Source organism: Cololabis saira, chromosome 10 (genome assembly GCF_033807715.1).
Source record: "Cololabis saira isolate AMF1-May2022 chromosome 10, fColSai1.1, whole genome shotgun sequence".
Classification (NCBI taxonomy): domain Eukaryota; kingdom Metazoa; phylum Chordata; class Actinopteri; order Beloniformes; family Belonidae; genus Cololabis; species Cololabis saira.
This window is the reverse complement of record NC_084596.1, coordinates 2,804,532-2,816,148: the sequence shown is the minus strand read 5'-3', so window position 1 is coordinate 2,816,148 and position 11,617 is coordinate 2,804,532. Positions and strand designations below refer to the sequence as shown.

The 11,617-nt window shown below is 43.7% G+C and overlaps 1 protein-coding gene across 1 annotated transcript; it reads right to left on the bottom strand.

Annotated features, from left to right (window-relative positions):
* Positions 1 to 4,034: 4,034 nt before the first annotated feature.
* LOC133451787 (cytochrome c oxidase assembly factor 1 homolog) lies at positions 4,035 to 8,508 on the bottom strand. Its single transcript, XM_061730931.1, has 4 exons — positions 8,490 to 8,508; positions 5,446 to 5,597; positions 4,491 to 4,567; positions 4,035 to 4,158 (listed from the first exon to the last, which is right to left on the bottom strand). Exons 1-4 carry the CDS (start codon positions 8,506 to 8,508, stop codon positions 4,053 to 4,055), a joined length of 354 nt encoding a protein of 117 aa, XP_061586915.1. The 3' UTR covers positions 4,035 to 4,052.
* Positions 8,509 to 11,617: the final 3,109 nt, after the last annotated feature.

Below are 11,617 nucleotides of genomic sequence, written 5' to 3'. Positions count from 1 at the left end.
AAACCATTAAACTCTCTCTGTCCACACTGAAACTGTTAAACTCTCTCTGTCCACACTGAAACTGTTAAACTCTCTCTGTCCACACTGAAACCTTTAAACTCTCTCTGTCCACACTGAAACTGTTAAACTCTCTCTGTCCACACTGAAACTGTTAAACTCTCTCTGTCCACACTGAAACTGTTAAACTCTCTCTGTCCACACTGAAACTGTTAAACTCTCTCTGTCCACACTGAAACCATTAAACTCTCTCTGTCCACACTGAAACTGTTAAACTCTCTCTGTCCACACTGAAACCATTAAACTCTCTCTGTCCACACTGAAACTGTTAAACTCTCTCTGTCCACAGTGAAACTGTTAAACTCTCTCTGTCCACACTGAAACTGTTAACCTCGCGGCCAGTTAGGACAGTCCAATACAAAAAAATAAAGCAATGGAATTTATTTTGTCACCGAAGCTCCCTGGCATGGGACACGCTTTGTGTACGCAGCCGGCTCTTCTGGCTGGAGAGGCTTTGTGTCCTCCCCTGCTACTCTTCTCTTTTGTACATGGTGCAGCATCCTCTGCCGGTGGCAAAGAGCATCTCTGAATGCAAAACACCGGATCCTGCAGCATGGGAGTGAGGGGGGCAGGGTACCGGCCCGGTCAGGGTAACGGCCCGGTCAGGCGGGGGAGAAGGTTTGTCCGTCAAGACTCCTCTCCCTGGCCCTGCCCCTTCTCAACCTTTCCCCGACCCTGAACCCCAACCTGGGACTTGCTGATTGGGCCGGAGCTGAATTTCTGATTTATGTAGAAAAAACAAGCTTTAGATTGTTTTTAAGACATTCAAGGCCTGTTTAAAATATACATTAAATGCCATAATAGGTTCCCTTTAAGGGTTGATCAGCAGCATTGATCAGCTGATCAGCAGCATTGATCAGCTGATCAGTAGCATTGATCAGCTGATCAATGCTGCTGATCAATGCTACTGATCAGCTGCTGATCAGCTGATCTTCAGCTGCACCTCTGCGGCTCGGAGGGGAACTCTGGGTTTTAAACCCAGCTGAAGCCGGAGGTGAGAGAAGAACCAGAACTTCCTGTTTCTAACACCGAGAGCGGATGCGGTTTCCGTGTCGACATCCTGACCGTCTTATCGAGATCAAGCTGTTTTTAGCTTATTTCCCCCGAAGCAGCTGATTCCAGCTCAACACGGAGTTTCTCAGAACCAGAGGTGTCAGGTAACCAAGTACAAATACTAAGTTACCTTACTTAAGTAGAAATGTTGGTTATTTATACTTCACTGGAGTAATTATTTTTTACTTTTACTCCTTACATTTTCACACAATTATCTGTACTTTTTACTCCTTACATTTTAAAAACAGCCTCGTTACTCTATTTAATAAAAACTATCCAGTTAAATTGCTCCGTCCGGATAGAGTGAATTTGGTTGTGGTTGTTTCAGATGTTCTTGTCCAGTTTTGTTCTTACATCCGTTCCCTCAGATTCCTGCAACTAAACTTGGATGTACATTCCAATAAAGGTTAGGATAAATGAGAACATGAACATGAAGTTTGACTTTTTGCACCATTACAATACTTATAGGCAACTAGTCATCATATCTGCTGCTCTCTGAAACACATGTTAATGCTCAATAGTACACATATATGCTTCTTTAATATATTTATATTAACACATGTTAATGCTCAATAGTACACATATATACTTCTTTAATATATTTACATTATACTAAGATGATTCATTTTCAATGGCTTTTTTCCCCCTTACATTACTTTTACTTTTATACTTTAAGTAGTTTTGAAACCAGTACTTTTATACTTTTACTTGAGTAAAAAACTTGAGTTGATACTACAACTTGTACAGGAGTATTTTTAAACTCTAGTATCTATACTTCTACCTGAGTAATGAATGTGAATACTGAAGAACCCCATCATACAATGTGTTTTCTGGGTATGTTAATTGATGATAAAGTATCTTGGAGAGAACAGGTCGGCATCGTCTGCATAAAGGTCACTAAATCTCTTGAGATCCTGAGAAAAATAAGAGATTTTGGACACATTTGGTCACAGTTTCCTTTCATTATATTACTCTTTGATTTATGCATATTTAACATTCTGTAATATTGTGTGGGCGAGTAACTTTCCATCTTATTTGCAGGAAATATTATCGTTGCAGAAACGTTTCGTTAGATTAGCAACTTTTTCCAAAGCTGATGCTTCAAGTTTCACCTCTCTTCTTTAAATTACAATTATTTACTGTCGATGACGTCAGCATTCTTCAAATCTGTTCATTTGTCTTTAAAGTGAATCATAAGACTGATGACGATGGAAGAGAATCAGGGCCATGCAGGAGAAAAAATATTCTTTTACTGTGCACTTCGAGAAGAAAGTATAAATGTCGAGATTAATGTTGAAATACAATTTCAAGAATAAAGTCGAAATTTAATGAATGAAGTCGAAATTCCACCTTTCTGAACATTTCAACTTTATTCACAAAATTTTGACTTTTATCTCGACATTTGGACTTTTTTCTTTTTTTTCTTCGAAGTGCACAGTAAAAAAGAAAAGTCTTCCGTAGATGATTGACCTCATGGTTTTAGATACTATTTGGTTAATAACTCTCAAGTTCATAGTTATTCAACCCGACAGGTTAAGAAACTTCATCTTTAATTGTATAAAACATCCCGTGGTCAGTTTTCTATTAAATACCGTGCAGTTTTCATGTGGAACAATTATGTACATTTAATTATTTGAATGATTTATCTTTGTCACTGTCCAAGTACAAAAGTAAACTTCAGAATGTTCTGCTCTGTAAATCATTTCATTTAGGATAATAGGACTTTTTCCTTTACAGGAAATGTTCAGTTTGTGCGTTTAATATGTGTGGCCTCCTCGTGCTACTGGGGTCTGACAGGAAAGAGGACACGGCTTTTATTATCTTTATTTTATTATCACCCAGACACACACGAGTATCAGCAGCCGCTCCTTCAGTACCAGGCGGGAGAACCAGGCCCGCCAGGCAGGGAGGAGAACCGTCGCCCGCGCCGCGTCGCCCGCGTCGCCCGCGCCGCCTCACAATATGTACTAGTGATTTTTATATTTGTTAATATCTTAACTTCAGTATATTGTTTGGGTGTGTTTTCATACAGACCTATAGACTTCTAAGGTCCGTGAACTTCACAGCCATCTGTTTTTTGTTTTGAAATGACAAAATAAAAATAGAGAAATAATCCAAAATAATCCGTTTCCCATCTTTTGTTTTGATAATAAAAAACGGAAAACGGATCGTTATCCGTTATCCGTTTTCATTGATGTTTGAAAATCGAAATTGGGAATTAAAACAGCGAGTGGAAAACTCTTTTCTCTATTTCCTATTGGTTTCCAGTTTGTTAGAGTTCAGTACATGTTATTGATTATTGATTGGTTTCCAGTATGTTAGAGTTCAGTACATGTTATTGATTATTGATTGGTTTCCAGTTTGTTAGAGTTCAGTACATGTTATTGATTATTGATTGGACGCTGCAGCTGAACGGACTGTCACCACATCACTGCAGTTTCATGACGGAGTGAAGACAGATTACAGATTAAACTCATGTTTCACTCCCAGGTTTATATTTGATTTATTTTCTGTTTCAACATTAAAAAAATCTAAAACTGTTCATTTTCAATCTGATCAACAAAAGAACCAGAAACAACTTTCCTAATGTATTACTGCACATGTGCAGTAATCTTATATCCCCACATTTGTCCAATCCTTGTTTTCAGTTTCCTTGGAAACAGCTGGTTGCTACGGCGACGGTTGTCTGGGGGCGTATTCCACGTCCTGGCTGCAGGGTGACCCCCCCAGGGACGGGCTCACGTCTCCGGGGGGTCCAGCAGGTCCAGGGCCCCCCCGGCCCGGGTCTACGGGTCCAGCAGGTCTAAGGCCCCCCCGGCCCGGGTCTAGGGGTCCAGCAGGTCCAGGGCCCCCCCAGCCCGGGTCTACGGGTCCAGCAGGTCTAAGGCCCCCCCGGCCCGGGTCTAGGGGTCCAGCAGGTCCAGGGCCCCCCCAGCCCGGGTCTACGGGTCCAGCAGGTCTAAGGCCCCCCCGGCCCGGGTCTGGGGGTCCAGCAGGTCCAGGTTCTGGCCCTGCCGGAGCGCCAGCACGGCCTGCTGCAGCCTCCACCTGCAGGAGACCAGGGAGACCAGGGGGGTCAGGTTTAGTCAGGGGGGGTCGGGGCAGGGGCGCCACCAGGGGGGGGCCAGAGGGGGCCCCCATACAAATTTGCATATAAATTATATAATAAAAATGCATGTATGTATGTATATGTATGTATATATATATATATATATGTATATATATATATATATATATATATATATATATATATATATATATATATATATATATATATATATATGTATATGTATATATGTATATATATATATATATATATATATATATATATATATATATGTACAAAGAGAAATGATATCAGGGGGGACTGGAGGACTCACCCCCCCGTCTCTCCGTCCCTCACAGCGAAGGCGTACAGGTATCCGCCCGACTTCGGTCCCGTCACCGGAATCTTCACCTAAACGGGACGAGAGGGAAACGGGTCCGTTCATCAGAACTCTGCTGGTCTGGGTCCGGGTCAGAGACGGGACGGCCCAGGAAACCGGGACGGGTCGGCCCAGGAAACCGGGACCAGAAAACTCTCTCCTAAACTCCTGAATCACTCTGGTGAAACTACCAGAACCAGTTATGCACTTCGAGAAAAAAGTCGAAATGTTCAGAAAAAGTCGAAATGTCGAGATTAAAAAGGAAAGGAAAAGGAAAAAAAAGAAAGAGAAAAAAGAAAAAAAGGCAAAAAAGAGAAAAAATAAAAAAATAAATAAAAAAGAAGAAAAAAGTAAAAAAATAAATAAATAAAAAAGAAGAAAAAAAGGAAAAAGGCCTTAGAATGAAGGTACACATGTATCTATATTAGTTAGAACTGGGGGAAGATTTTTTTTTCATTATGCACAAATTTCGAAGTGTCGAGATTAAAAAGGAAAGGAAAAAGTAAAAAAAGAAGAGAGAAAAGAAAAAAAGAAATAAAAAAGAGGAAAAAAGTAAAAAAAGTTGAAATGTCGAGAAAAAAGTCAAAATTTGGAGAAAAAAGTCAGAATGTCGAGATTAAAAAGGAAAAAAAGGAAAAAAGAAGAAAGAAAAAGAAAAAAAAAGAAAAAAAGAGAAAAAAGAAATAAATAAATAAAAAAAAAAAAGTAAAAAAGAAAGAAAAAAAGAGAGAAAAAGGAAAAAAAAGGTGAAACATTTCTGAAAAAGCTCCGGGAGCCACTAGGGCGGCGCTAAAGAGCCGCGGGTTGCCGACCCCTGGTCTAGAGGAAAGACGCGCTCACGTCAGCGGAGGGGGCGGAGTTAGTTACTAAGACCAAGGACGACAGAGACTGGGGGACGGAGAGTCTTCACCTGGGCCGAGTGCTGGTCCATGCGGTTGGTCCTGTCAGACAGGTGGATGTTGTGGACGGTCAGGGGCGGAGCTCCCAGGGCGGCCAGGGCCGGAGGACAGTCCTGCAGCTGCTGCACCGCCAGCCGGTGGTACTGGGACCCCGCAAACCTCCCTGGGGGGACAAGAGAGATCAGGACTCCAGCCGGTGGTACTGGGACCCCGCAAACCTCCCTGGGGGGAGAAGAGAGATCAGGAATCCAGGACACAGTCAGTACTGGAGGTGAAATAAAACCGGTCCAAATCATCCCCCCCTGAAATAAAAACGGTCCAAATCATCCCCCCCTGAAATAAAAACGGTCCAAATCATCCCCCCTGAAATAAAAACGGTCCAAATCATCCCCCCCTGAAATAAAAACGGTCCAAATCATCCCCCCCTGAAATAAAAACGGTCCAAATCATCCCCCCCTGAAATAAAAACGGTCCAAATCATCCCCCCCTGAAATAAAAACGGTCCAAATCATCCCCCCCTGAAATAAAAACGGTCCAAATAATCCCCCCCCTGAAATAAAAACGGTCCAAATCATCCCCCCCTGAAATAAAAACGGTCCAAATCATCCCCCCTGAAATAAAAACGGTCCAAATCATCCCCCCCTGAAATAAAAACGGTCCAAATCATCCCCCCCTGAAATAAAAACGGTCCAAATCATCCCCCCTGAAATAAAAACGGTCCAAATCATCCCCCCCCCTGAAATAAAAACGGTCCAAATCATCCCCCCCTGAAATAAAAACGGTCCAAATCATCCCCCCCCCTGAAATAAAAACGGTCCAAATCATCCCCCCCTGAAATAAAAACGGTCCAAATCATCCCCCCTGAAATAAAAACGGTCCAAATCATCCCCCCCTGAAATAAAAACGGTCCAAATCATCCCCCCCTGGAATAAAAACGGTCCAAATCATCCCCCCTGTAAAACTGTCATCCCTCCTTTCCATCCCTTATGTCATTTCATCAATGAATGTGGTTTTACTGCTATTTCAACATTTAGAGTCATCACCAGAAAAATAACTTATTTGACAATTTTCACCTGTTTCAAGTCAATTTTCACTTGAAATAAGTAGAAAAATCTGCCAGTGGGACAAGATTTATCTTCTCATTACAAGCAATAAAATCTTGTTCCACTGGCAGATTTTTCTACTTATTTCAAGTGAAAATTTACTTGAAACAGGTGAAAATTGTTGTTTTTTCCAGTGATGAGTCTTGTTTTAAGTGTAATAAGATTTTTTTTACTAAAATGAGACATTTTAACTAGAAATAAGACAAATATTCTTGTTAAGATTGTGAGTTTTTGCAGTGATCCATGTTACTTATCCTGTGAAGGACAGAGTCATATTGATAAGTTCAGAAAAGTGTTTTTTATTGTTGTGTTTTGATGTATTTGATGTAAGTCCAGTGGATATTTAAAGCTTACAGAAGGCTGCATTTAACTGCTGCTATGTCATTCCTGCAGTATTTCTGCAGCTGTTTTGGTCACTGCTATTATTTGTAATATATTATATTATTATTTGTAATCAGCACAAATTATCTGTCCCCATATGATCAAATCCACCACCCCCCCTGATTCTTTTTTACAACTCGACTCCAGGACACGGTCCCAAAGGTCCTGGAGTCCAGGTAGACCAGGACCAGAACCAGAACCAGAACCTGGACCCCGACCAGAACCTGGAGACCAGCTCGGGTCCAGACCTCAAACCAGAGACGTGTCTTAAGGAGGATTTATAAAACAGGAAGTGAGTCTGTGAAGTTGGGCAGCTTCCTGTTTCTCTCAGACACGACCAAACACAACTAATACGTAATAAGTACATAAATAAGTAAATTAACTTATTTTCATAAAGCATCTTTCTACAAAGAAATGTACGTTTTACGTCTCATTTATTCATTCACACACGCACTAATATACTTGGAAACAGTTAGGACCAAATATAATATATTTAATTTTCTCAGATGGTAAAAATAAGAACTTTATTGATCCCACATAGGAGTAATTCATGTTATATCAGCTATAGAGAACAAGGTAGTGCCGAAAAACTATATATATCCCCCTCACAAAAATAAGAAACATAGAGAAACATATTTTCTCACCAACAAAACATATTTAAAAAATTTCAAATTTACAAAATAACATATTTGAACAATTTTTCAATAAAATAACTGAAAAAATCTGAAAAATGGTTCAAATATGTTATTTTGTTACTTGACAATTTTTAAATATGTTTATGTAAAATATGCTTGTTGGTGAGAAAATATCTTTCTCTATTTGTCTTATTTTTGTGAGGGGGATATACCAGAGAGATCAATCACAGATCAATCACAGATCAATCACAGATCAATCACAGATCAATCACAGATCAATCAGAGATCAATCACAGATCAATCACAGATCAATCAGAGATCAATCACAGATCAATCACAGATCAATCAGAGATCAATCACAGATCAATCACAGATCAATCAGAGACCAATCACAGATCAATCACAGATCAATCACAGATCAATCACAGATCAATCACAGATCAATCAGAGACCAATCACAGATCAATCACAGATCAATCACAGATCAATCAGAGACCAATCACAGATCAATCACAGATCAATCACAGATCAATCAGAGACCAATCACAGATCAATCACAGATCAATCACAGATCAATCACAGATCAATCACAGATCAATCAGAGACCAATCACAGATCAATCACAGATCAATCACAGATCAATCACAGATCAATCACAGATCAATCACAGATCAATCACAGATCAAGAGAGACATGGTGACATCACCGGGGGCGTGTCCCCCAGGTAACTCACTCTGCATCAGGTGGTACATGGTGACCCCCCCCCCCCCAGGTAACTCACTCTGCATCAGGTGGTACATGGTGACCCCCCCCCCCCCCAGGTAACTCACTCTGCATCAGGTAGTACATGGTGGTGACCCCCCCCCCCCCCCAGGTAACTCACTCTGCATCAGGTAGTACATGGTGGTGACCCCCCCCCCCCCCCAGGTAACTCACTCTGCATCAGGTAGTACATGGTGACCCCCCCCCCCCCCAGGTAACTCACTCTGCATCAGGTAGTACATGGTGGTGACCCCCCCCCCCCCCCAGGTAACTCACTCTGCATCAGGTGGTACATGGTGACCCCCCCCCCCCCAGGTAACTCACTCTGCATCAGGTAGTACATGGTGGTGACCCCCCCCCCCCCCAGGTAACTCACTCTGCATCAGGTGGTACATGGTGACCCCCCCCCCCCCAGGTAACTCACTCTGCATCAGGTAGTACATGGTGACCCCCCCCCCCCCAGGTAACTCACTCTGCATCAGGTGGTACATGGTGACCCCCCCCCCCCCCAGGTAACTCACTCTGCATCAGGTAGTACATGGTGACCCCCCCCCCCCCCCCCAGGTAACTCACTCTGCATCAGGTGGTACATGGTGGTGACCCCCCCCCCCCCCCAGGTAACTCACTCTGCATCAGGTGGTACATGGTGACCCCCCCCCCCCCCCCAGGTAACTCACTCTGCATCAGGTGGTACATGGTGACCCCCCCCCCCCCCCCCCAGGTAACTCACTCTGCATCAGGTGGTACATGGTGACCCCCCCCCCCCCAGGTAACTCACTCTGCATCAGGTAGTACATGGTGACTGACCCCCCCCCACGCATTTTTTCGTGCGTTTTTGCGTGCATTTTTTCGTACATTTTTTCGTGCGTTTTTTCGTGCGTTTTTGCGTGCGTTTCGCGTGCGTTTTTTTGTGCGTTTTTGTGTGAGTTCGTGCGTTTTTGTGTGAGTTCGTGCGTTTTTGCGTGCATTTTTTTCTTGCGTTCGTGCGTGCATTTTTTCGTACATTTTTTCTTGCGTTTTTGCGTGCATTTTTTCGTGCGTTCATACGAAAAAACGCACGAAAAAACGTACGAAAGTACGTTTTTCCGTACGTTTTTGCGTGCGTTTTTTCGTGCGTTTTTGCGTGCATTTTTTCGTGCGTTTTTGCGTGCGTTTTTGCGTGCGTTTTTTCGTGCGTTTTTGCGTGCGTTTTTTCGTGCGTTTTTTCGTGCGTTCGTACGAAAAACGCACGAAAAAACGTACGAAAGTACGTTTTTCCGTACGTTTTTGCGTGCGTTTTTGCGTGCGTTTTTTCGTGCGTTTTTGCGTACGTTTTTTCGTACGTTTTTGCATGCGTTTTTGCGTGCGTTTCGCGTGCGTTTTTTTGTGCGTTTTTGCGTGAGTTCGTGCGTTTTTGCGTGCATTTTTTCGTGCGTTTTTTTGTGCGTTTTTTCGTGCGTTTTTGCGTGCGTTTCGCGTGCGGTTTTTTGTGCGTTTTTGCGTGAGTTCGTGCGTTTTTGCGTGCGTTTTTTCATGCGTTCGTGCGTGCATTTTTTCGTACATTTTTTCGTGCGTTTTTGCGTGCGTTTCTTTGTGCGTTTTTGCGTGCGTTTTTTTGTGCGTTTTTTTGTGCGTTTTTGCGTGAGTTCGTGCGTTTTTGCGTGCATTTTTTCGTGCGTTTTTGCGTGCGTTTCGCGTGCGTTTCGCGTGCGTTTTTTTGTGCGTTTTTGCGTGAGTTCGTGCGTTTTGCGTGCGTTTTTTCGTGCGTTCGTGCGTTTTTGCGTGCATTTTTTCGTGCGTTTTTTCGTGCGTTTTTGCGTGCATTTTTTCGTGCATTTTTTCGTGTGTTTTTGCGTGCTGGGGCCCTGCAGACATGGTGACATCACCGGGGGCGTGTCCCCCAGGGGGCGTGTCCCCCAGGGGGCGTGTCCCCCCAGGGGGCGTGTCCAGGTAACTCACTCTGCATCAGGTAGTACATGGTGACCCCCCCCCCCCCCCCCAGGTAACTCACTCTGCATCAGGTAGTACATGGTGACTGACCCCCCCCACGCATTTTTTCGTGCGTTTTTGCGTGCATTTTTTCGTACATTTTTTCGTGCGTTTTTTCGTGCGTTTTTGCGTGCGTTTCGCGTGCGTTTTTTTGTGCGTTTTTGTGTGAGTTCGTGCGTTTTTGTGTGAGTTCGTGCGTTTTTGCGTGCATTTTTTCTTGCGTTCGTGCGTGCATTTTTTCGTACATTTTTTCTTGCGTTTTTGCGTGCATTTTTTCGTGCGTTCATACGAAAAAACGCACGAAAAAACGTACGAAAGTACGTTTTTCCGTACGTTTTTGCGTGCGTTTTTTCGTGCGTTTTTGCGTGCATTTTTTCGTGCGTTTTTGCGTGCGTTTTTGTGTGCGTTTTTTCGTGCGTTTTTGCGTGCGTTTTTTCGTGCGTTTTTTCGTGCGTTCGTACGAAAAACGCACGAAAAAACGTACGAAAGTACGTTTTTCCGTACGTTTTTGCGTGCGTTTTTGCGTGCGTTTTTTCGTGCGTTTTTGCGTACGTTTTTTCGTACGTTTTTGCATGCGTTTTTGCGTGCGTTTCGCGTGCGTTTTTTTGTGCGTTTTTGCGTGAGTTCGTGCGTTTTTGCGTGCATTTTTTCGTGCGTTTTTTTGTGCGTTTTTTCGTGCGTTTTTGCGTGCGTTTCGCACGCAAAAACGCGTTTTTGCGTGAGTTCGTGCGTTTTTGCGTGCGTTTTTTCATGCGTTCGTGCGTGCATTTTTTCGTACATTTTTTCGTGCGTTTTTGCGTGCGTTTCTTTGTGCGTTTTTGCGTGCGTTTTTTTGTGCGTTTTTTTGTGCGTTTTTGCGTGAGTTCGTGCGTTTTTGCGTGCATTTTTTCGTGCGTTTTTGCGTGCGTTTCGCGTGCGTTTCGCGTGCGTTTCGCGTGCGGTTTTTTGTGCGTTTTTGCGTGAGTTCGTGCGTTTTGCGTGCGTTTTTTCGTGCGTTCGTGCGTTTTTGCGTGCATTTTTTCGTGCGTTTTTTCGTGCGTTTTTGCGTGCATTTTTTCGTGCATTTTTTCGTGTGTTTTTGCGTGCTGGGGCCCTGCAGACATGGTGACATCACCGGGGGCGTGTCCCCCAGGGGGCGTGTCCCCCAGGGGGCGTGTCCCCCAGGGGGCGTGTCCAGGTAACTCACTCTGCATCAGGTGGTACATGGTGGTGACCCCCCCCCCCCCCAGGTAACTCACTCTGCATCAGGTGGTACATGGTGGTGACCCCCCCCCCCCCCAGGTAACTCACTCTGCATCAGGTGGTACATGGTGGTGACCCCCCCCCCCCCCCAG